At 45.0% G+C, this 25,784-nt stretch overlaps 1 protein-coding gene across 1 annotated transcript; it reads left to right on the top strand.

Annotated features, from left to right (window-relative positions):
* Positions 1-221: 221 nt before the first annotated feature.
* Positions 222-24,690, top strand: LOC129830660 (sodium-dependent neutral amino acid transporter B(0)AT1-like). The gene is made up of 13 exons (XM_055893255.1): positions 222-372; positions 3,167-3,307; positions 4,507-4,644; positions 4,851-5,032; positions 5,631-5,741; positions 16,951-17,063; positions 17,652-17,780; positions 17,955-18,111; positions 18,244-18,312; positions 18,565-18,700; positions 18,859-19,018; positions 21,913-22,075; positions 24,487-24,690. Exons 1-13 carry the CDS (start codon positions 222-224, stop codon positions 24,688-24,690), a joined length of 1,854 nt encoding a protein of 617 aa, XP_055749230.1.
* Positions 24,691-25,784: the final 1,094 nt, after the last annotated feature.

Genomic DNA, 25,784 nt, shown 5'->3' on the forward strand with positions numbered 1-25,784 from the left:
CTCGTAGAGCGCCCTTCACACATTAACCATGTGTTTCAGATCAGACACTGGAGTAAAGATACCAACACCCAACCAGTGAAGTGGACAACAGAATAACTGTGCTCCCTCTACAGAATAAGCATTGGTTCAGAGTGCTAGAACTTCGGGCTAAAACATACTGGACTAAACTGAAAACCAGAGGTTGATCTACTACTGAGCTAAACTACTGTTGAGAGCTGAGCATGCCAGAGGAGGGTATGGAGACCAACAAGAGGGGAGAGGAGAGACCCAAGTGGAACAACAAGGCAGAGTACCTGCTGACCTGCATTGGCTTCGCTGTTGGAGTGGGGAACGTGTGGCGCTTCCCCTACCTCTGCCAGATTTACGGAGGGGGTATAGATGCCTTTTACACGTCTTTTCTTTTCATTTTTCCCCCTCCAACTTCGTTCATGTTTCTCTCAATTTAACATTTTAACTCTGAAGATGTTTTTATAATGGTATGAGAGATAACTCCTAACATCTTGGACATTCATCTCTTAGATAAAACCTTCAAGCCTCAATCTTGTGATTTCTGTCCATGTTGTATCAATATGTAGTGCACAGACCAACTAGATCATGTTTGAGGAAACAGAGGAATGACAGTAGTTAAACATTATCTACTCGGTTTATATATCTGAATACGTAATGAACAGAAACGGCATGATTGTGGCTTAGAAGTGTTATCTAAGATATGCCATCCCACAACACCAGGCTTCTATTCTCATAGGCTCTCCTTCAACACCAGGCTTCTATTCTCATAGGCTCTCCTACAACACCAGGCTTCTATTCTCATAGGCTCTCCTACAACACCAGGCTTCTATTTTCATAGGCTCTCCTACAACATAAGGCTTCTATTCTCATAGGCTCTCCTACAACACCAGGCTTCTATTCTCATAGGCTCTCCTACAACACCAGGCTTCTATTCTCATAGGCTCTCCTACAACACCAAGCTTCTATTCTCATAGGCTCTCCTACAACACCAGGCTTCTATTCTCATAGGCTCTCCTACAACATCAGGCTTCTATTCTCATAGGCTCTCCTACAACACCAGGCTTCTATTCTCATAGGCTCTCCTACAACACCAGGCTTCTATTCTCATAGGCTCTCCTACAACACCAGGCTTCTATTCTCATAGGCTCTCCTACAACATCAGGCTTCTATTCTCATAGGCTCTCCTACAACACCAAGCGTCTATTCTCAAAGGCACTCCTACAACACCAGGCTTCTATTCTCATAGGCTCTCCTACAACATCAGGCTTCTATTCTCATAGGCTCTCCTACAACACCAGGCTTCTATTCTCACAGCCTCTACTACAACACCAGGCTTCTATTCTCATAGGCTCTCCTATAACATCAGGCTTCTAACTGGTTTGATACATTCACCTCTGAAGTTTAAATAATGTACTTACATTCAGTAATCTTGCTCTGATTTGTCATCCTGACAGTCCCAGAGATAAAATGCAGCATAGTTCCCTGTTTTAGGTCAGTTAGGATTACCACTTTATTTTAAGAATGTGAAATGTCAGAATAATAGAAGAGAGAATGATTTATTTAAGTTTTTATTTCTTTAATTTGGGTCAGAAGTTTACATACACTCAATTAGTGTTTGGTAGCGTTGCCTTTAAATTGTTTAACTTGGGTCAAATGTTTTAGGTAGCATTCCACAAGCTTCCCACAATAAATTGGGTGAATTTTGACCCATTCCTCCTGAGAGAGCTAGTGTAACTGAGTCAGGTTTGTAGGCCTCCTTGCTCCCACACACTTTTTCAGTTCTGCCCACAAATCTTCTATAGGATTGAGGTCAGGGCTTTGTGATGGTTACTCCAAAACAGGTACAAAAGTATCTATATCCACAGTAAAACGAGTTCTATATCGACATAACCTGAAAGGCCACTCAGCAAGGAAGAAGTCACTGCTCCAAAACCGCCATAAAAAAGCCAGACTACGGTTTGCAACTGCACATGGGGACAAAGATCATACTTTTTGGAGAAATGTCCTCTGGTCTGATGAAAAAAAAATACAACTGTTTGGCCATAATGACCAACGTTATGTTTGGAGGAAAAAGGGGGAGGCTTGCAAGCCGAAGAACAACATCCCAACCGTGAAGCACGGGGGTGGCAACATCATGTTGTGGGGGTACTTTGCTGCAGGAGGGACTCGTGCACTTCACAAAATAGATGGCAACACGAGAAAGGAAAATTTCCTGGATATATTGAAGCAACATCTCAAGACATCAGGGACTTTGTTGTCCTTAAGCCATTTTGCCACAACTTTGGAAGTATGCTTGGGTCATTGTACATTTGGAAGACCCATTTGCGACCAAGCTTTAACTTCTTGACTGATGTCCCATATCTGTCACACAATTTTGCTGCTAACCTTATGCGACAGCAAACCTTTTCCTTTTGGACAAAAATTGCAAGAATATGGAGAGTTATGAAGTTAATGTTGAACAACATTGCAAATGTTGAACTTACAATGATTTACCCAAATGTACCTGGTTGACTTCACACTAAATGTCATGTAGCTTGCTCATACTTCAAGTTATCAGTCTGAAACGTTGCATGTACACTGTTGCCCTCTTGTGAACATCATCAGAATTACAACCAGAGTGATTGCTATGTGTGGGACCTTTGTTGCATTTCAAAGATGGTGGTAAAAAGAAAATACCCCAAAAATTGGTTGTTTTTTTCTTTGTATTTTCTTTTGCCATATCTATTGTGTTATGTTCTCCTACATTCAATTCAGATTTCCACCAACTTAAAAGTGTTTCCTTTCAAAAGGTACCAAGAATATGCATATCCTTGCTTCAGGGCCTGAGCTACAGGCAGTTAGATTCGGGAAAATTGAAAAAAGGGGCTAATCCTTATTAATTTATTCAGACCCGATCCAAATCCATTACAATGTAAAATACTATGGAGACCAATATATCACATAAGAAAGAAATGTGTACATTTAATTCAAATTTGTACGGTGTTCATGAGAAAAGTAAGTAACTAGCCTATAAGGTTCCAGGGTTTAAGTTTAGGTTTAATGGATAATTAGATTGTTGACAGTTAGTTGAACATCTATTGAACATCTCCTTCCCCAGGTGTGTTCCTGATCCCCTACCTGATAGCCCTGGTGTTTGACCCGTGTCCCCTCTCTCCAGGTGCGTTTCTGATCCCCTACCTGATAGCCCTGGTGTTTCAGGGTCTGCCTCTGCTCTACTTGGAGCTGGCTATAGGACAGAGGCTCCGTATGGGCAGCATCGGAGTCTGGAACTCCATATCACCCTACCTGGGAGGAGTAGGTAGGTGATGAAACCCTGCTGAAGACAGCTTAGCTGTTGAAACGTTGGTTAACCTCTCTTGGATATGTGGGACGTTAGCGCCCCACCTCTTCAACAGCCAGTGATACTGCTGGGCGCCAAATTCAAATACAGAAATACTCATTATAAAAATTCAGAAAACAAAACATCTTTTTACATAGGTTTAAAGATGAACGTCTTGTGAAACAAACCACGGTGTCAGATTTAAAAAATGCTTTACGGCGAAAGCATACCTTACGATTATTTGAGAACATAGCCCACTAGACAATTCATTACAAACAGTAACCAGCCAAGTAGAACAGAGTCAGAAATAGAGATAAAATGAATCCCTTACCTTTGATGATCTTCATATGGTTGACTCAGCAGACATTCATTTACTTAATAAATGTTTATTTTGTTCGATAAAGTCTCTTTATATACAAAAACCTCCGTTTTGTTCACGCGTTTTCTTCATTAATCCACAGGCTCAATTGCAGTCAAAACAAGAAGACAAAAAAATCCAAATTGTATCCGTAAAGTTCATGGAAACGTGTCAAACGATGTTTATATTCAAGCCTCAGGTTGTTTTTAGCCTAAATAATCGATAATATTTCAACTGGACAATAACGTAGTAAATTTTAAAGGTAAACAAGAATTGCTCTCTCTCTGTCGAGCGCATGAAAAAGCTCTGCGACACTTTATCGTCCAGTCATTCCGAATGCTCTTATTCCCTAATTTTTCAGAATACAAGCCTGAAACTATTTCTAAAGACTGTTGACATCTAGTGGAAGGCATAGAAACTGCAGTTTGAGTCCTAAGTCAATGGATACTGTAATGGCATTGAATAGAAAACTTTTCGGTTTTCGCCTGCCACATCAGTTCTGTTATACTCACTGACACTATTTTAACAGTTTTTGGAAACTTTAGAGTGTGTTCTGTCCAAGTGTACCAGTTATATGCATATCATATCTTCTGGGCCCGAGAAGCAGGCAGTTTAATTTGGCCATGCATTTCATCCAAAATTCCGAATGCTGCCCCTACCCTTGTGAAGTTAAATCAATTATTTCATTGGAGTAATTCAATTGTGCAGTTTCTTCTTCTTCTCAGGAGTAGGTGGGTGGCCAAAACTAAACACCCAGACAGGGAACATCCTCTACTAGCTGCTGTTTGGTGTTTCTGATCTACTATCCCATGTCCATCAGGTGTAGCCTCAATGGTAGTGTCCTTCTGTGTGAGTCTGTTCTACAACACTATCGTGGCCTGGGTCCTCTGGTACCTCTTCAACTCCTTCCAGGACCCCCTGCCCTGGAGCCAATGTCCCCTCAACCACAACAACACAGGTATGAAGTGCTTTGAGTACAACAGTTGGTAGAAAATCGCTATTTTCTGTAAATTCAATTAATTATTATTATTATTATTAGTTCATTCTAGCTATTTGTTCATTTGTCAGGAACCATGCACAGTTTGTAGTTTGGACCATAGTTGAAGAATGAACAGCAAGTGTACATTATGTAATTTGACCAAAGTAAGTGATCATTTGAACCAGGGTACGTGAAGGAGTGTGTAGAAAGCACGCCGGTCAACTACTTCTGGTACCGTCAGACCCTGAACATCACTCCTAACATGGAGACCAGTGGCTCTCTACAATGGTGGCTGGTAGTCAGCTTAGCTACCGCCTGGTCTATCATTTACATCTGTTTCATCAGGGGCATCGAGACCATCGGCAAGGTGAGAGGCAGACAGTGTGCTGCATTTTTAAGCTCGGAACAGCCAAGAGGATTTCATGCAATTTTAGAACAAAGTTTGTTCCATCTGAACGCTCTGGTTTTAGAACGTCTCATATCGACTGCTGGAGTTACCGAGATTTAAATCTTAAACTCTAGACTTGAGACGAGATGGATCTATTTAGCCAGAGAACAGTGTGTTGACGTTCTGTGTTTAGCCAAGCAGACAGCTAGCTAGCTAGCTTTCTTACTGCACTTAGGTTGCCCTAGCTTGCTGATAATTCTCTGACAATTCAAACAAAATTGTTCCCGCTTTCTGATGCATGTATTTCATGATACTAGTTTGCTTCAACCAAGTGGCAACTTTGTTTCAAAGGTTCATCACATGATTGTAAAGCGGCACCGAAACCATGGAAAAGGTCTCAGCTCTAAATCACGTCTTTTAGATCTGAATGCCCTGTCAGCTGTTCTACAACACAATATTCTAAAAGTAGCCAACATCTGCCAACTTTAGAATGTTGATCTTTGTTGGAGTTTGTTGTGGCAGTGTGCAAGCGACTTAAAACAATATATATGCCTTTTCATCACCTGTCTTATTACAGGCTGTGTACGTCACAGCAACGTTCCCCTACCTGGTACTAACCATCTTTCTGGTGAGAGCCCTGACCCTTCCTGGAGCATCTGAAGGTCTAATCTACCTGTTCACACCTGACGTAAGTCCTGTGTGTGTGTGTGTGTGTGTGTGTGTGTGTGTGTGTGTGTGTGTGTGTGTGTGTGTGTGTGTGTGTGTGTGTGTGTGTGTGTGGTGTGTGTGTGTGTGTGTGTGTCTGTCTGTCTGTCTGTCTGTCTGTCTGCCTCTGTGTGTGTGTGTGTGTGTGTGTGTGTGTGTGTGTGTGTGTGTGTGTGTGTGTGTGTGTGTGTGTGTGTGTGTGTGTGTGTGTGTGTGTGTGTGTGTGTGTGTGTGTGTGTGTGTGTGTGTGTGTGTGTGTCCGTGAGGTTGGCTAAATCTCAACACTGATCGCTCGGACACTCGAGTCAATCTCAAACGTTTCTCCACCGCGTCTTTTTTTTTTTTTGCATAGGAGTTCTTAGTCACGCGATTGTACATCATACATTAGGAATTTAGTGTATTTTTGAAGTTTGATCATGTACACAAAAAAACGTGTCCATTAGCTTGCTAAGCCTGAGCCAGCCACTTTATATGAAACAAAAGAGAAGCTTACCAGCTAGTGGAACACTGAATGACGATGTTCCTTCTATTAGCTAGCAAGCTAATGTAGCAACATTATTTCATCACAATGAACGTTAATGAAGCAGCAAACGGCCTGCTCTGCCCCGAGTCAGTACAATACAGAGTCTGCTCTGCTGTTGCGCTGCGCGTTTAGCTGACCCAACGTTACAATGTAGCGATTGTTTGCTCCGCAAACATGCTGAAGTATGAAATGACTGCTTAGTCAGCAAGCTGTCATACTATCGTAAATAAGTAACAAACCACATGCTGTTTAACAGTGCCAAACATCCTTAGCTGTAACAGTCCTGACCTATTTATGTTAGTTTTATGTGTTTTTGGTCAGGGCATGTGTTTTGGGTGGGCAGTCTATGTTATCTGTTTCTATGTTGGTTTCGGTTTGCCTGGTATGGCTCTTGATTAGAGGCAGGTGGTTTGCATTTTCCTCTAATCAAGAGTCATATTTAGGTAGGGCATTCTCACTGTTTGTTGGTGGGTGATTGTCTCCTGTGATGTCTTCGTTTGTGTTCGATATATTCACTTTTGGAGCTGTTTGGCTGTTCGTATGTTTCGATGTCCGTTCCTGTTCGTGAGTTTACGTTTGTCTATGTAAGTTTATGTTCAGGTTCCGTTGTACGTCGTTTTGTTATTTTGTAAGTGTTGAAAGTGTTTTGTTTTGTTTAGTCTACGTCGTGTTATATAATAAAAATGGCTTATTTCCCTGACTCCGCATTTTGGTCCGAAGATCCTTCTCTCCTCACCTCATCCGAGGATGAGGAAAGCGACAGCTATTAGAGAATCACCCACCAAAATACAGAGACCAAGCGGTATGGGAGAAATCGACGGAGCAACAAGGACTTCTGGACTTGGGAGGAGATCCTGTCTGGTAGAGGACCCTGGGCGCAAACGGGAGAATATCGCTGCTCTCGTGAGAAGAGTGAGGCAGCCACAGCCCAGGAGCGCTGGTATGAGGAGGCAGCTAGGAGACGTGGATGGAAGCCGGAGAATCAAGCTCGTAACCGGAATTATGAGGGGACACGTTTTGCACGGAAGCCCGAAAAGCCCGTGAGTAACTCCCAAAAATTTCTTGGGGGGGGGCTAAAGGGTAGTGGGCCAAGGGCAGGTAGGAGACCTGCGCCCACTTCCCAGGTGTACCGTGGAGAGCGGGAGTACGGGCAGACACCGTGTTACGCAGTAGAGCGCACGGTGTCTCCTGTACGTGTGCATAGCCCAGTGCGGGTTATTCCACCTCCCTGCACTGGTAGGGCTAGATTGGGCATTGAGCCAGGTGTCATGAGGCCGGCTCAACGCGTCTGGTCTCCAGTGCGTCTCCTCGGGCCGGCATACATGGCACCTGCCTTACGCAGGGTTTCCCCGGTTCGCCTATACAGCCCGGTGCGGGTTATTCCACCTCCCCGTACTGGGCGGGCGACCGGGAGCATTCAACCAGGTAAGGTTGGGCAGGCTCAATGCTCAAGAGAGCCAGTACGCCTGCACGGTCCGGTATTTCCGGCGCCACCTCCCCGCCCCAGCCTAGTACCTACAGTGCCTATATTACGCACTAGGCTACCAGTGCATTTCCAGAGCCCTGTTCCTCCTCCACGCACTCTCCCTATAGTGCGTGTATCCAGTTCAGTGCCTCCAGTTCCGGCCCCACGCACTAAGCCACCTGTGCGTCTCCTAAGTCCTGTACACACTGTCACTTCTCCCCGTACTAGTCCTGAGGTGCGTGCCCTCAGCCAGGTGCCACCAGTGCCGGTACCACGCACCAGGTATAGAGTACGCTTTGAGAGTTCAGTGTGCCCTGTCCCTGCTCCACGCACTAGTAGGAGGGTGCTTATCATTAGCCCGGTGCCTCCAGTTCCGGCACCACGCACCAGGTCTACAGTGCGCCGTATCCGGCCAGAGCCATCCGTCTCCCCAGCGCCATCTGAGCCATCCGTCTCCCCAGCGCCATCTGAGCCATCCGTCTCCCCAGCGCCATCTGAGCCATCCGTCTCCCCAGCGCCATCTGAGCCATCCGTCTCCCCAGCGCCATCTGAGTCATCCGTCTGCCAGGAGCCTGCAAAGCCGCCCGTCTGCCATGAGCCTGCAAAGCCGCCCGTCTGCCATGAGCCTACAGAGCCATCCGCCAGACAGGAGCCGCTAGAGCCGTCAGCCAGACAGGAGCCGTTAGAGCCGCCCGCCAGACAGGATCTGCCAGAGCCGCCAACCAGACAGGATCTGCCAGAGCCGCCAACCAGACAGGATCTGCCAGAGCCGCCAACCAGACAGGATCTGCCAGAGCCGCCAATCAGACAGGATCTGCCAGAGCCGCCAGCGAGCCATGAGCAGCCAGAGCCGTCAGAGAGCCATGAGCAGCCAGAGCCGTCAAAGAGCCATGAGCAGCCAGAGCCGTCAGAGAGCCATGAGCAGCCAGAGCCGTCAGAGCGCCATGAGCGTCGAGAGCCGTCAGCCTGCCATGAGCGTCGAGAGCCGTCAGCCTGCCATGAGCGTCGAGAGCCGTCAGCCTGCCATGAGCGTCGAGAGCCGTCAGCCTGCCATGAGCGTAGAGAGCCGTCAGTCTGCCATGAGTGTCGAGAGCCGTCAGCCTGCATGGACCTGCCAGAGCCGTCCAAACAGGACCTGCCAGAGTCCTTCAGCCGGGATCTGCCCCTTGTCCCGGTGTTGCCCCTTGTCCCGGTGCTGCCCCTTGTCCCGGTGTTGCCCCTTGTCCCGGTGTTGCCCCTTGTCCCGGTGCTGCCCCTTGTCCCGGTGCTGCCCCTTGTCCCGGTGCTGCCCCTTATTCCGGTGATGGTCCTTATCCTGGTGCTGCCCCTTGTTTTTGTGCTGCCCCTTGTCCCGGTGCTACCCCTTGTCCCGGTGCTGCCCCTTGTTCCGGTGCTAGCTGTTTATTTAGGGGAAGCTAATGTTTGGGTGGTCAGTGGAAGGGGTAGAAAGAAGAGGGGAGTGACTATGGTGGTGCGGGGACAGCGTCCTGAACCGGAGCCACCACCGTGGTCAACTGCCCACCCGGACCCTCCCCTGGACTTTGTGCTGGTGCGCCCGGCGTTCGCACCTTGGGGGGGGGGTACTGTAACAGTCCTGACCTATTTATGTTAGTTTTATGTGTTTTTGGTCAGGGCATGTGTTTTGGGTGGGCAGTCTATGTTATCTGTTTCTATGTTGGTTTCGGTTTGCCTGGTATGGCTCTTGATTAGAGGCAGGTGGTTTGCATTTTCCTCTAATCAAGAGTCATATTTAGGTAGGGCATTCTCACTGTTTGTTGGTGGGTGATTGTCTCCTGTGATGTCTTCGTTTGTGTTCGATATATTCACTTTTGGAGCTGTTTGGCTGTTCGTATGTTTCGATGTCCGTTCCTGTTCGTGAGTTTACGTTTGTCTATGTAAGTTTATGTTCAGGTTCCGTTGTACGTCGTTTTGTTATTTTGTAAGTGTTGAAAGTGTTTTGTTTTGTTTAGTCTACGTCGTGTTATATAATAAAAATGGCTTATTTCCCTGACTCCGCATTTTGGTCCGAAGATCCTTCTCTCCTCACCTCATCCGAGGATGAGGAAAGCGACAGCTATTACATTAGCTAACGTTACATTGCTTTTTTTGTGTCAGATAAGCTAGCTAGCTAGCAAGCAGGCTACATCCACTGAGCCTATAAGGCTACAATAAGCTAAATCAGCTGATGAAAACACTAGGGACCGAAACACTTGCAAATATTTTGTGCAGGAGTAGAGATGTCATTTTGCTTTTACAAATGTTTCACTTTCTATCTGTGTGAGAGCCTATGTTTCATATGGATTCATGCTACTTTCTACCTATCTGTGTCTGCCCGAAGGCCTATGTTTCATATCTAGTCAAGAAATTTCGGGATATTGACAAATAGCAGTTGGGAAGTTGAGTGCGGCAACGTCTCAACTCACATTTTGCCCAAAAACACTTGCAGACTTGAGCTTACTATCAAACACATCGGCAAGTGGCCATTCAAATCTTATTTATTTTGTCACATGCTTTTGTACACAACAGGTGTAGACTAACATTAAAATGCTTACTTACAGGCTCTTGCCAACAATGTAGAGAGAAATAATAGAAAGACTATAACACAAGGAATAAATACTGTTGATTAACAATTACTTGGCTATAAACACGAGGCACCAGTACTGAGTTGATATGTACGAGTTAATTACACTATACAGTACGACTACAGTCGTGGCCAAAAGTTCTGAGAATGACACAAATATTAATTTTAACAAAGTCTGCTGCCTCAGTTTGTATGATGGCAATTTGCATAAAATCCAGAATGTTATGAAGAGTGATCAGATGAATTGGCATGCAAATGAACGGAATCCCCCAAAAACATTTCCACTGCATTTCAGCCCAGCCACAAAAGGACCAGCTGACATTATGTCAGTGATTCTCTCGTTAACACAGGTGTGAGTGTTGACGAGGACAAGGCTGGAGATCACTCTGCCATGCTGATTGAGTTCGAATAACAGACTGGAAGCTTCAAAAGGAGGGTGGTGCTTGGAATCATTGTTCTTCCTCTGTCAACGATGGTTACCTGCAAGGAAACACGTGCCGTCATCATTACTTTGCACAAAAAGGGCTTCACAGGCAAGGATATTGCTGCCAGAAAGATTGCACCTAAATCAACCATTTATCGGATCATCAAGAGCAGTTCAATTGTTGTGAAGAAGGCTTCAGGGTGCCCAAGAAAGTCCAGCAAGCGTCAGGACCGTCTCCTAAAGTTGATTCAGCTGCGGGATCGGGGCACCACCAGTACAGCGCTTGCTCAGGAATGACAGCAGGCAGGTGTGAGTGCATCTGCACGCGAAGACTTTTGGAGGATGGCCTGGTGTCAAGAAGGGCAGCAAAGAAGCCCCTTCTCTACAGGAAAAACATATTCTGCAAAAGGGTCCAGGGATTGGACTGCTGAGGACTGGGTTAAAGTCATTTTCTCTGATGAATCCCCTTTCCGATTGTTTGGCGCATCCGGAATAAAGCTTGTCCAGAGGAGACAAGGTGACGCTACCATCAGTCCTGTGTTATGCCAACAGTAAAACATCCTGAGACCATTCATGTATGGGGTTGCTTCTCAGCCAAGGGAGTGGGCTCACTCACAATTTTGCCTTTTCACAATTTTGCCTTAGAACACAGCCATGAATAAATCAATCAATCAATTTTATTTTATATAGCCCTTCGTACATCAGATAATATCTCGAAGTGCTGTACAGAAACCCAGCCTAAAACCCCAAACAGCTAGAATGCAGGTGTAGAAACACGGTGGCTAGGAAAAACTCCTTAGAAAGGCCAAAACCTAGGAAGAAACCTAGAGAGGAACCAGGCTATAAGGGGTGGCCAGTCCTCTTCTGGCTGTGCCGGGTGGAGATTATAACAGAACTATGCCAAGATGTTCAAAAATGTTCATAAGTGACAAGCATGGTCAAATAATAATCATGAATAATTTTCAGTTGGCTTTTCATAGCTGATCATTAAGAGTTGAAAAACAACAGGTCTGGGACAGGTGGCGGTTCCATAACCGCAGGCAGAACAGCTGAAACTGGAATAGCAGCAAGGCCAGGCGGACTGGGGACAGCAAGGAGTCACCACGGGCGGCAGTCCCGACGCATGGTCCTAGGGCCCAGGTCCTCCGAGAGAAAGAAAGAGAGAAGGAGAAAATTAGAGAGAGCCAAGATTTTCAAAATGTTCATAAATGACAAGCATGGTCAAATAATAATCAGGAATAAATCTCAGTTGGCTTTTCATAGCCGATCATTAAGAGTTGAAAACAGCAGGTCTGGGACAGGTAGGGGTTCCATAACCGCAGGCAGAAGAGTTGAAACTGGAATAGCAGCAAGGCCAGGCGGACTGGGGGCAGCAAGGAGTCACCACGGCCGGTAGTCCCGACGTATGGTCCTAGGGCTCAGGTTCTCAGAGAGAAAGAGAGAACGAGAGAATTAGAGAGAGCATACTTAAATTCACACAGGACACTGGATAAGACAGGAGAAGTACTCCAGGTATAACCAACTGACCCTAGCCCCCCGACACAAACTACTGCAGCATAAATACTGGAGGCTGAGACAGGAGCGGTCAGGAGACACTGTGGCCCCATCCGAAGAAACCCCCGGACAGGGCCAAACAGGAAGGATATAACCCCACCCTCTCTGCCAAAGCACAGCCCCCACACCACTAGAGGGATATCCTCAACCACCAACTTACAATCCTGAGACAAGGCCGAGTATAGCCCACAAAGGTCTCCACCACAGCACAACCAAGGGGGGGCGCCAACCCAGACAGGAAGTTCACGTCAGTAACTCAACCCACTCAAGTGACGCACCCCTCCTAGGGACGGCATGAAAGAGCACCAGCAAGCCAGTGACTCAGCCCCAGTAACAGGTTTAGAGGCAGAGAATCCCAGTGGAGAGAGGGGAACCGGCCCTGGAGAGACAGCAAGGGCGGTTCGTTGCTCCAGAGCCTTTCCGTTCACCTTCACACTCCTGGGCCAGACTACACTCAATCATATGACCTACTGAAGAGATAAGTCTTCAGTAAAGACTTAAAGGTTGAGACCGAGTCTGCGTCTCTCACATGGGTAGGCAGACTGTTCCATAAAAATGGAGATCTATAGGAGAAAGCCCTGCCTCCAGCTGTTTGCTTAGAAATTTTAGGGACAATTAGGAGGCCTGCGTCTTGTGACCGTAGCGTACGTGTAGGTATGTACGGCAGGACCAACTCAGAAAGATAGGTAGGAGCCTCATGCAGCACGAGACCTTCGTTTAGAGTTGATCAGGCTGTTGATTGTGGCCTGTGGAATGTTGTCTCACTCCTCTTCAATAAAGAATGGTACCAACACATCCTCCGAGAGCAACTTCTCCCAACCACCCAGGAACAGTTTGGTGATGAACAATGGCTTTTCCAGCATTATGGAGCACCTTGCAATAAGGCAAAAGTGATAACTAAGTGGCTCAGGAAACAAACATTGATATTTTGAGTCAATGGCCAGGAAACTCCCCAGACCTTAATCCCATTGAGAACTTGTGGTCAATCCTCAAGAGGCGGGTGGACAAACAAATCCCCACAAATTCTGACAATCTCCAAGCATTGATTATGCAAGAATGGGCTGCCATCAGTCAGGATGTGGCCCAGAAGTTAATTGACAGCATGCCAGGGCGGATTGCAGAGGTCTTGAAAAAGAAGGGTCAACACTGCAAATATTGACTCTTTGCATCAACTTCATGTAATTGTCAATAAAAGCCTTTGACACTTATTAAATGCTTGTAATTATACTTCAGTATTCCATAGTAACATCTGACAAAAAATATCTAAAGACATTGAAGCAGCAAACTTAGTAGAAATTAATATTTGTGTCATTCTCCAAACTTTTGGTCACGACTGTACACTGAACCGAAATATAAATGCAATGGAACAGTTCATAAATTAGTTATTTTATTTATTTTAGAAAAATATATTAGGTCCTAATCTATGGAATCTATTCTCACAATTGAGAATACAGATATGCATCTGTAGGTTTAAAATAAAGGTAGAAAATAAATAATAATAATAATAATAATAATAATAAAATAAAGGTTGGGGCGTGGATCTGAAAACCAGTCAGTATCTGTTGTGACCACCATTTGCCTCATGCAGCACGAGACCTTCGTTTAGAGTTGATCAGGCTGTTGATTATGGCCTGTGGAATGTTGTCTCACTCCTCTTCAATGGCTGTGCGAAGTTGCTGGATATTGGCGGGAACTGGAACACGCTGTCATACACGTCGATCCAGAGCATCCCAAACATGCTCAATGGGTGACATGTCTGGTGAGTGTGTGGGCGATTTGAAGAACTGGGACATTTTCAGCTTCCAGGAATTGTAAATCTGAAAATTGTGTGCAGATCCTTGCGACATGGGGCTGTGGATTATCATGCTGAAACATGAGGTGATGGTCGGTGGATGAATGGCACGACAATGGGCCTCAGGATTTCATCTTGGTATCTTTGTGCGTTCAAGTTGCCATCGATAAAATGCAATTGTGTTCGTTGTCTTTCACTTCTGCCTGCCCATACTATAACCCAACCCCCACCATGAGGTGCTCTGTCCACAACATTGACATCAGCAAACCGCTCGCCCACACTGCCATCAGCCCGGTACAGTTTAGCACACTTCTCCAGCATACCAGTGGCCATCGAAGGTGAGCCTTTGCCCACTGAAGTTGGTTACGATGCCGTACTGCAGTAACGTCAAGACCCTGGTCAGTACTTTGTTGAGGCACCTTTGATACAGCCTCGATTCTTCTTGGGTATGACGCTACAAGCTTGGCACACATGTATTTGGGGACTTTCTCCCATTCTTCTCTGTAGATCCTCTCAAGCTTTGTCCGGTTGGATGGGGAGCATCACTGCACAGCTACAGTACCAGTCAACAGTTCGGACACACCTACTCATTCAAGGGTTTTTGTAGAATAATAGTGAAGACATCAAAAGTATTAAACAAACTTGTTGGCTGCTTTTCCTTCACTCTGCGGTCCAACTCATCCCAATCCATCTCAATTGGGTTGAGGTCAGGGGATTGTGGAGGCCAGGTCATCTGATGCAGCACTCCATCACTCTCCTTCTTGGTCAAATATCCTTTACATAGCCTGGAGGTGTGTTAGGTCATTGCCCTGTTGAAAAACAAATGATAGTCCCACTGAGCGCAGAATGCGGATGGTGTATCGCTGCAGAATGCTGTGGTAGCCATGCTGGTTAAGTGTGCTTTTAACTCTAAATAAATCACAGAAGCACCCCCACACCATCACACCTCCTCCTCCATGCTTCACGGTGGGACCCACACATGCAGATATCATCCGTTCACCTACTCTGCGTCTCACGAAGACACGGCGGTTGGAAGCAAAAATCTCAAATTTGGACTCATCAGACCAAAGGACAGATTACCACCGGTCTAATGTCCATTGCTCATGTTTCTTGGCCCAAGCAAGTCTCTTCCTATTATTGGTGTCCTTTAGTAGTGGTTTCTTCGCAGTAATTCAACCATGAAGGACTGATTCACGCAGTCTCCTCTGAACAGTTGATGTTGAGATGTGTCTGTTACTTGAACTCTGTGAAGCATTTATTTGGGCTGCAATTTCTGAGGCTGGTATATCTAATGAACTTATCCTCTGCAGCAGAGGTAACTCTTGGTCTTCCTTTCATGTGGCGGGCTTCATGAGAGCCAGTTTCATCATAGCGCTTAATTGTTTTTGCGACTGCACTTCAAGAAACTTTAAAAGTTCTTGACATTTTCAGGATTGACTGACCTTCATGTCTTAAAGTAAAGATGGACTGTTGTTTCTCTTTGCTTATTTGAGCTGTTCTTGCCAAAATATTGACTTTGTCTTTTACCAAATAGGGCTATTTTCTGTATACCAACCCTAACTTGTCACAATGCAACTGATTGGCTCAAACGCATTAAGGAAAGAAATGCCACATATTACTTTTAACAAGGCACAACTGTTCATTGAAATTTATTGCAGGTGACAACCTAATGAAGCTGGTTGAGAGAATGCCAAGAGTGTGCAAAGCTGTCATTAAGGCAAAGGGTGGCTACTTTGAAGAATTAACACATTTTTGGTAACTACATGATTCCAAATGTGTTATTTCTTATCTTTGATGTCTTTACTATTATTGTACAATGAGGAAAATAGTAAAAATAAAGAAAACTCCAGAGATGTTCGATCAGGTTCAAGTCCAGGCTCTGGCTGGGCCACTCAAGGACATTCAGACGCTTGTCCCGAAGCCACTACTGCATTGTTTTGGCTCTGTGCTTAGGGTCGTTGTCCTGTTGGAAGGTGAACCTTGACCCCGGTCTGAGGTCCTGAGATCCTGTCTGCTTTATCAAGGATCTCTCTGTACTTTGCTACCCTCCTCTTTCCCTCGATTCTGACTAGTCTCACAGTCCCTGCTGCTGAAAAACATCACCACAGCATGATGCTGCCACCACCACCATTGTAGATTGATGAGATTCTTTTAAATGTTTTATCCATTTTAGGATAATGCTGTAAGGTAACAAAATGTGGAAAAAGTGAAGGAGTCTGAATGCACTGTATATTATCCAAGCATTTCTCTACACCTGCAATAACATCTGCTAAACATGTGACCAATAAAATCTAATTTGATGTCCTTGTTCAGCCACGACTCTGAAAAACATAGGATATTACAGTTCTTCAGGTCCTGTTGATAGGATAGTCTCCAACAGAGCTCATCCAGTTTATTCTCCAGTGATTAGTACGTTCACCAATAGAACGGAGGGTAGAGGCGGTTTATCACCGACGTTTTATCAAGGGCCTCTCTTGCCCCGTCTCTTCCTCTTTCGAGTCCCGAGGTTTAGGGCCTGGTCCGGAATGAGCCGGACATCCACAGCTGCCGACTCGTTGAAGTAGAACTCTTCATCCAAATCAAGATTTTGTATTCCTCTTCTGATGTCCAAAAGTTGTTTCTGGTCAGGAAATGCTGGTGCAAATATTATGTACAAAAAAAGTTAAGATCAGCGTAAAAAAGGGTGATAAAGGGCTCAGGGGGTTCAGTTTGTGTGTGAGAGAGACCGAAAGAAAAAGAGACCGAGAGAGAGACAGATGGAAAGTGACATGTCTTGACAAACCACCTCATTTGTAATAATGTAAAAATATATTCCAACCTACAATATGTGTTTCTGTCTGTGCGTCAAATCAGTGGGAGATCCTGAAGAACCCCCAGGTATGGCTGGATGCTGCTACTCAGATCTTCTTCTCTCTGTCAGTGGCCTTTGGTGGACTCATCTCATTCTCCAGTTACAACAGCCAGAAGTAAGCCCAATGGTCAATCATTATGAATAACATCAACCTTTATGGGTCCAGCATATCATTCGTCCCCCAAGACTTTTAATTTGACATATCGTTCATCTCCCTTGACAAGCCTCCTTCGCTGTTCCACCATTGACCAATCATCTGGGAGACCAGATGCTGCTGGAAGTGGTGTTGGAGGGCCAGTAGGAGGCACTCTTTCCTCTGGTCTAAAAAATGTCCCAATGCCCCAGGGCAGTGATTGGGGACGCTGCCCTGTGTAGGGTGCCGTCTTTCGGATGGGACGTTAAACGGGTGTCCTGACTCTCTGAGGTCATTAAAGATCCCATGGCACTTATCGTAAGAGTAGGGGTATTAACCCCGGTGTCCTGGCTAAATTCCCAATCTGGCCCTCAAACCATCATGGTCACCTAATAATCCCCAGTTTACAATTGGCTCATTCATCCCCCTTCTCTCCCCTGTAACTATTCCCCAGGTCGTTGCTGCAAATGAGAACGTGTTCTCAGTCAACTTACCTGGTAAAATAACGGTAAAATAAATAAATAAATAAAATTTGCATTCACTTTGTTTCTTGTCTGTGTGTTTGGTCAGGAATAACTGTGAAAGGGATGCTGTTTTAGTGGGGGTTATAAACAGTGCTACATCTATCTATGCCTCCATCCCCATCTTTGCCATCCTGGGATTCAAGGCCCACACCAACTATGTCACCTGTCTGAATGGGTAGGTGTGATAAAATGGACGTTTATTTTGCAACATTTGCTAAATCATGAAACTAGTTTGCAGTCAAGTTGTTAAACCTTTATATTCTACCTTGTGTGTTTGATATCCTCTGGAAAAAGCAGATGCAAACTCAACCAAAACAAATGACCAATATGTTTCTCTTGTAACTTACAGTAACATCTTAGCTCTGACCAATGAGTTTGATATTAGCGACATGAACATAACGGTTGAAAACTACGAGCAGTGGTTTGACTCTTTAAATGGGACACATCCATCTAGAGTATCCGATCTCAACCTGAAGACATGCGACCTGCAAACCTTCTTGGATCAGGTACTATAGTCAGGAGTTTAACGACCTCAGGGCAAACATGGGTTGAGTCAAGTTGTCTTGTTATTCAACCTACCCTCGCTGCATAACATAATCTCATTGGTTGTCTTGTTTCTCTCTCCATCCTCCCTCCAGAGTGCATCTGGTACTGGGTTAGCGTTCATCGTGTTCACAGAAGCGGTGATATCGATGCCTGGCTCTCAGGTATGGGCTGACTCTTTCTTTTATTTTGTTATTAGTAAAAAAAAAAAACTACAGTTCAAATACAGAGACTCTGTGTTGAACCCAGTTAAATACATCAGGATTTGATTAGATTCCTGTCTGATTGACCAGGTGTGGGCTGTTGTTGGTGTGATTCCTGTCTGGTTGACCAGGTGTGGGCTGTTGTTGATGTGATTCCTGTCTGATTGACCAGGTGTGGGCTGTTGTTGATGTGATTCCTGTCTGTTTAACCAGGTGTGGGCTGTGCTCTTCTTCATCATGCTGTTCAGTCTGGGTCTGTCCTCCATGTTTGGTAATCTGGAGGGCATCCTCACTCCCCTTCATGACCTCAAACTGGTGCCCAAGTGGATGCCCAATGAGCTCTTCACAGGTAAAAGCCAAAAAGGAAACGATCAGATTTACGTATCTTTCAACAATTGCCAATGTGTGACGAAAAAACTGTTCTTTTGGGAACGATCTTAACGCCATCTTTTTTTCTCTCTCTTGTCTCGCTCTCCCTCCATCACTCCCCACTTTCTTTCCCTCCAGCAATAATCTGTCTGGTATTGTTCCTGGTGGCTCTGATATTCACTATGGGATCAGGGAACTACTGGTTGGAGGTCTTTAACAGTTACGTGGGCTCCGTTCCTTTTCTCATCATCGCCTTCTTTGAGATCATCGCTGTGGCATACATCTACGGAATAGGACGGTAAGAGCCTCATAATACTATAGTTGTCCTGGTTTGAACTGTAATGAGCGTCTTCCCACTGGACACAAACACTTGTTGAATGACTTTGAACCAACGTGGAGTAGACGTTGAATTGACGTCTGTGCCCAGTGTCTTGTCTTTAGAATTGGGCAGATTGCTAGGAACCTCTCAGAGGAACATGTCTGTCTCCCCATATGTCTGTTGTTGGTCTGTTAAACCTTTAAATATAGCAGTTGTTCACCTAATCTTTTGGTTCAGCATTTTACGATTCCCGACACAATCCACTTGTGACCGATTAGGTTTTAATCCTGGATCATCTACATGTTACAGAACCTGCGTAGGGTTGCAAAATTCCAGTAACTTTTCCCAAATCCAAGATTTAAAAAAAAATCTGATTGGAGGACTCTGGATTTCCTGCTTACTCCCTTTCTGAATCAGGGAACCTTACAAACGGGGTTTCTGGGAATTTAGGGAAAGTTACCTGAATTTTGCTAAACCTAAACCTGAGTCATCTGCAGTTCTTAGGCATTCGCTTTCATCTGTTTCTCTTCCATCTCTTTCTCCTTTCTTCTGTCTGAGCCTGTAATGACAGTCTCAGACAGGGCTGTAGTGGCTTGGGGGGGGCTCGATGGGGCTGTAGTGAAGCCGGTTGAGAGCTTCAAGTTCCTTGGTGTCCACATCACCAACAGACTATCATGGTTCAAACACAGCAAGACAGTTGTGAAGAGGGCAAGAAAGCCTATTCCCCCTCAGGAGACTGAAAAGATTTGGCATGGGTCCTCAAAGTTCTACAGCTGCACCATCGAGAGCATCCTGACTGTTTGCATCACTGCCTGGTATGGCAACTGCTCGGCCCCCGACACCACAGAGGGTAGTGCGTACGGCCCAGTACATCACTGGGGCCAAGCTTCCTGCCATCCAGGACCTCTATACCAGGCGGTGTCAGAGGAAGGCCTTAAAAATTCAACCACCCTAATTCAACCACTCTAGTCATAGACTGTTCTCTCTGCTACTGCAGGTCAAGCGGTACCGGAGCGCCAAGTCTAGGTCCAAAAGGCTGCTAAACAGCTTCTACCCCCAAGCCATAAGATTCCTGAACATCTAATCAAATGGCTACCCAGACTATTTGCATCGTTCCCCCCCACCCCCTCTTTTACACTGCAGCTACTGTTTATTATCTATGCATAGTCACTGTAATTCAAACTACATTTACATATTACCTCAACTAACCGGGGCCTCCACACATTGACTCTGTACCGTAACACCCTGTATATAGCCTCCACATTGACTCTGTACCGTAACACCCTGTATATAGCCTCCACATTGACTCTGTACCGTAACACCCTGTATATAGCCTCCACATTGACTCTGTACCGTAACACCCTGTATATAGCCTCCACATTGACTCTGTACCGTAACACCCTGTATATAGTCTCCACATTGACTCTGTACCGTAACACCCTGTATATAGCGTCCACATTGACTCTGTACCATAACACCCTGTATATAGCCTCCACATTGACTCTGTACCGTAACACCCTGTATATAGCCTCCACATTGACTCTGTACCGTAACACCCTGTATATAGCCTCCACATTGACTCTGTACCGTAACACCCTGTATATAGCCTCCACATTGACTCTGTACCGTAACACCCTGTATATAGCCTCCACATTGACTCTGTACTCATACCCCCTGTATATAGCCTCCACATTGACTCTGTACCGGTACCCCCTGTATATAGCCTCCACATTGACTCTGTACCGGTACCCCCTGTATATAGCCTCCACATTGACTCTGTACCGTAACACCCTGTATATAGCCTCCACATTGACTCTGTACCGTAACACCCTGTATATAGCCTCCACATTGACTCTATACCGTAACACCCTGTATATAGCCTCCACATTGACTCTGTACCGTAACACCCTGTATATAGCCTCCACATTGACTCTGTACCGGTACCCCCTGTATATAGCCTCCACATTGACTCTGTACTGGTACCCACTGTATATAGCCTCCACATTGACTCTGTACTCATACCCCCTGTATATAGCCTCCACATTGACTCTGTACCGGTACCCCCTGTATATAGCCTCCCCATTGACTCTGTACCGTATCACCCTGTATATAGCCTCCACATTGACTCTGTACCGTAACACCCTGTATATAGCCTCCACATTGACTCTGTACCGGTACCCCCTGTATATAGCCTCCACATTGACTCTGTACCGTAACACCCTGTATATAGCCTCCACATTGACTCTGTACCGTAACACCCTGTATATAGCCTCCACATTGACTCTGTACCGGTACCCCCTGTATATAGCCTCCACATTGACTCTGTACCGTAACACCCTGTATATAGCCTCCACATTGACTCTGTACCGTAACACCCTGTATATAGCCTCCACATTGACTCTGTACCGTAACACCCTGTATATAGCCTCCACATTGACTCTGTACCGTAACACCCTGTATATAGCCTCCACATTGACTCTGTACCGTAACACCCTGTATATAGCCTCCACATTGACTCTGTACCGTAACACCCTGTATATAGCCTCCACATTGACTCTGTACCGTAACACCCTGTATATAGCCTCCACATTGACTCTGTACCGTAACACCCTGTATATAGCCTCCACATTGACTCTGTACCGGTACCCCCTGTATATAGCCTCCACATTGACTCTGTACCGTAACACCCTGTATATAGCCTCGCTTGTTATTTTACTGCTGTTATCTATTTTCATTTTTTACGTAAGACTTATTTTTCTTAAAACTGCATTGTTAGTTAAGCGCTTGTAAGTAAGCATTTCACTGTAAGGTCTATTGTACTCAGTGCATGTGACAAATATAATTTGATTTAAAACCTCTTCCTGTCTCCATAGGTTCAGTGATGACTTGGAGTTCATGATAGGACATAGACCCAACATCTTCTGGAAGGTTTGCTGGTTGGTCATCAGCCCTCTGATGCTGTTCGTGGTGTTGGTGGCGTACGTTGCCATCCAGGCCCAGACACATCCCACCTACGCAGCATGGAATCCTGACTATGTAAGAGCCACCACTGCTAACGCAGCCTTTTCAAACCTCTCCTCGGGGACCCCCCCCCCCCCAGAGTTGCACCCCCCATTTTGCCCTCAGAACAGCATACATTCAAATCAGCTTTAACATTGCAGGTTGAAGCAATCATCAATGGAATTGGCTGCATCATTTCCAATCCCCTATACAGACATAACTCACCCCCTAGATTCAGTCTGATGTAGAAACATTTGAATTTTTTAAATAATTTTTTAAAATTTGATAGCATTTTGTAGCTCCAAGTCTCTACACTACATTTGAGGAACAATAGGAAAGTAATTCTGACACACACATACACAGTACCAGTCAAAAGTTTGGACACATCTACTCATTCAAATGGTTTTTCTTTATTTGTACTATTTTCTACATTGTACAAATAATAGTGAAGACATCAAAACTATGAAATAAACCTATGGAATCATGAAGTAACCCCCAAAAAAGTGTTAAAAAATAAATACATATATGGAGATTCTTCGAAGTAGCCACCCTTTGCCTTGATGATCGCTTTGGACACTCTTGGCATTCTCTCAACCAGCTTCACAAGGAATGTACAATGTAAAATAAATCAAATAAAAACCCTGGAAAGAGTAAAAGTGTCCAAACTTTTGACAAAACACACACCAAAGGGTTTCTATTTTATTAAAGTATTTTCTACATTGTAGAATAATGACCGTCTGTGGCTTAAATCTCTGGTGTAATGTTTTTAATTATTATATTTATATATAGACAGGGGTAATTACATAATTTTGACAAGTTGAATTCAATTCAACTTGAGGGAAAGCGTTTGGCTTATTGAAACGCGCCACCTACGGTTGAAATCAGATGTGATAGATGAGATACATTGAACGGCTGGCAGTCCTCGAGGACAGGTCTGGAAGAAAACCTGTGGTAGATAGAATGTTCCTGAAAAAAATATTGAACTGTGTGTCTTGATACTTCCATAGTTTTTCAGCAACATTTCTGTACGTAGTGCGAAGCGTTTCTCTGCTTAGATCAGCTGTAGGTGTCATTTAAGAGGTTCAATAGTCTTAGGCCAGTTGAGAAAAAGTTCTCATTTACAATTGTGACCTGGACAAGATAAAGAAACGTAGTGCAACAAAAACACAGAGTTACACATGGGATAAACACAATAGAAAAATCTGTATACAGTGTGTGCAAATGTAGTAAGATTAGGGAGGTATGGCAATAAATAGGCCAAAGTGGCAAAATAATTACAATTTAGCATTGACACTGGAGTGATAGATGTGCAGAAGATGATGTGCTAGTAGAGATACTGGGGTAGAAAAGAGCAAAAAAATAACAATGTGGGGATGAGGTAGTTGGGTGGGCTATTTACAGATGGGCTGTGTACAGGTACAGTGATCAGTAAGCTGCTCTGACAGTTGATGCTTAAAGTTAGAGAGGGAGATATAAGACTCCAGCTTCAGTGATTTTTGCAGTTCGTTCCAGTCATTGGCAGCAGAGAACTGGAAGGAAAGGCGGCCAAAGGAGGAGTTGGTTTTGGGGGTGACCAGTGAAATATACCTGCTGGAGCACGTGCTATGGGTGGGTGTTGCTATGGTGACAAGTGAGCTGAGATAAGGCAGGGCTTTACCTAGCAAACACTTATAGATGACCTGGAGCCAGTGGGTTTGGCGACAAATATGAAGCGTGGGCCAGCCAACGAGAGCATACAGGTCGCAGTAGTGGGTTGTATAAGGGGCTTTGGTGACAAAACGGATGGTACTGTGATAGACTGCATCCAGTTTGCTGAGTAGTGTTGGAGGCTATTTTGTAAATGACATCGCCGAAGTCAAAGATTGGTAGGATAGTCAGTTTTACGAGGGTATGTTTGGCAGCATGAGTGAAGGATGCTGTGTTGCGAAATAGGAAGCTGTTTCTAGATTTAATTTTGGATTGGAGATGTTTGATGTGAGTCTAACCAGACAGTCTAACCAGACACCTAGAACTGTCCAGAGTAGTGATGCTAGTCGGGCGGGCGGATGAGGGCAGTGATCGGTTGAAGAGCATGCATTTAGTTTTACTAGCAGTTAAGAGCATTTGGAGGCCACGGAAGGAGTGTTGTATTGCATTGAAGCTCGTCTGGAGGTCAGTTAACACAGTGTCCAAACAAGGGCCAGAAGTATACAGAATGGTGTCGTCTGTGTAGAGGTGGACCAGAGACTCACCAGCAGCAAGAGACATCATTGATATATACAATAGTAGTGCATGATAAGTGGGACTAGGGTTTGAGAGACAACCAGTCAGATGACTACATAGTACTCACCTAATAAGCAGTGCACTACAGCCTACAGGTAATAGGGTGTCAATTGCGATTTTCCCTGTGGGATGTCATTTGTTGCAAGGCAATTACGTTTTCTGATTCTAAATGTCTGTCTGTGCAGGTGAACTTCCCCGACACAGAAGTTCTGCCGTATCCAGACTGGGTGTTTGCCATCTGTGTCCTGCTGTCTTCAGTACCAGTTATCTCCATCCCCCTGGTGGCCATCTACAGACTCATCTGCTGCATGTCAGGAAGACACTCTAAAGGCAGTCTCCACAACGATCCGAATCCTTATGTCAACGAAGGCTACGTTGTAGAGAGTTAGACCCTAAAAGACACTCTATTTCCTGTTTGAGCTTTTATTGTAAACAGGAATAAGAAGGATATAATTAGGGTCATATTTGTCAAAGGGAGAGAGAGAGAGCCTTGTAATGCGTTTCTGTGGTTGGAGTAAAAAGGTGACCAAGAATTTTGTCGACTTCTCGGTGCACAGGTGACATGCTGGTAGAAATGAGAAAACGGATTACAGTTTGCCTGCATTAAAAATCATCGACCACGAGAAGCGCCACCTTTGGATGTGCATTTTCTTGTTTGCTTATGGCCGTATACAGCTGGTTGAGTGCGGTGTTAGTGCCAGCATCAGTTTTGTGGTGTTAAATCGACAGGACTCTTGAGAAACGTACAGTGAGCTCCAGAAGTATTGGGACACTGACTGTTTTACTCCATATGTACAAAAAAAAAGTGCTGTAAAAAATACCCTCAAATTTAAAATCTGACAAGTCTGCACTTTAACCTTTAACCTCGGGTCGTTGTGTCATTTCAAATACCAAAGTGCTGGAGTGGAGCCATAAATAAAAACGTGTCACTGTCCTAATAGTTTTGTAGCTCACTGTAGAATGATACAGTGGTTCAGCTCCTGATAAAACTCACCCAGTGTGTTCTCCAGTGACTGCACATTCACCAACGGAACAGAGAGGACAAAATGGCGGGTCTATTTGTTGGCCGAGGTAATCTCGTTAAGAGGCCGCATCGACCTGCCTCTTTTTCCACAGCCACTTCCTCTTTCCAGTCCCGGGGGATCAGGGCCGGTTCAGGAGTTAGCAGAACGTCCAGAGATGTCGACTTGAAGTAGAAATCTTCAACGAAATCGAGGTTAGTGATCTCTGTTCTGATGTCCAGAAGACGTTTTCGGTCATAGGAAATGGCGGAGACATTATGCATTAAAAAAGTTGAGCAGAATTGGTCAGGATCCCGTAAAATGGCCGCTATCCACTGGAGCGAAGCGAGTAATCGTCATTCTCCCGGATGTTATGCATGCTAGCCTCTGATTGCAGCACAGTCCATTTAGAATAACCAAGTGACTTAACACTACGTTCACTAAACAAGAGAGCTACTCCAAGCAACTCCACCGTCGGCTGG

Source organism: Salvelinus fontinalis, chromosome 32 (genome assembly GCF_029448725.1).
Source record: "Salvelinus fontinalis isolate EN_2023a chromosome 32, ASM2944872v1, whole genome shotgun sequence".
NCBI lineage: Eukaryota > Metazoa > Chordata > Actinopteri > Salmoniformes > Salmonidae > Salvelinus > Salvelinus fontinalis.

Bases quoted from the DNA above. Each gene is read 5' to 3' on its own strand.
- LOC129830660 (XM_055893255.1), top strand. From the start codon at position 222: ATGCCAGAGGAGGGTATGGAGACCAACAAGAGGGGAGAGGAGAGACCC. The intron at 5,742-16,950 runs GTAAGTCCTGTG...GCGTCAAATCAG, and splicing joins TCTACCTGTTCACACCTGAC to TGGGAGATCCTGAAGAACCC. The intron at 17,064-17,651 runs GTAAGCCCAATG...GTGTTTGGTCAG, and splicing joins TCCAGTTACAACAGCCAGAA to GAATAACTGTGAAAGGGATG.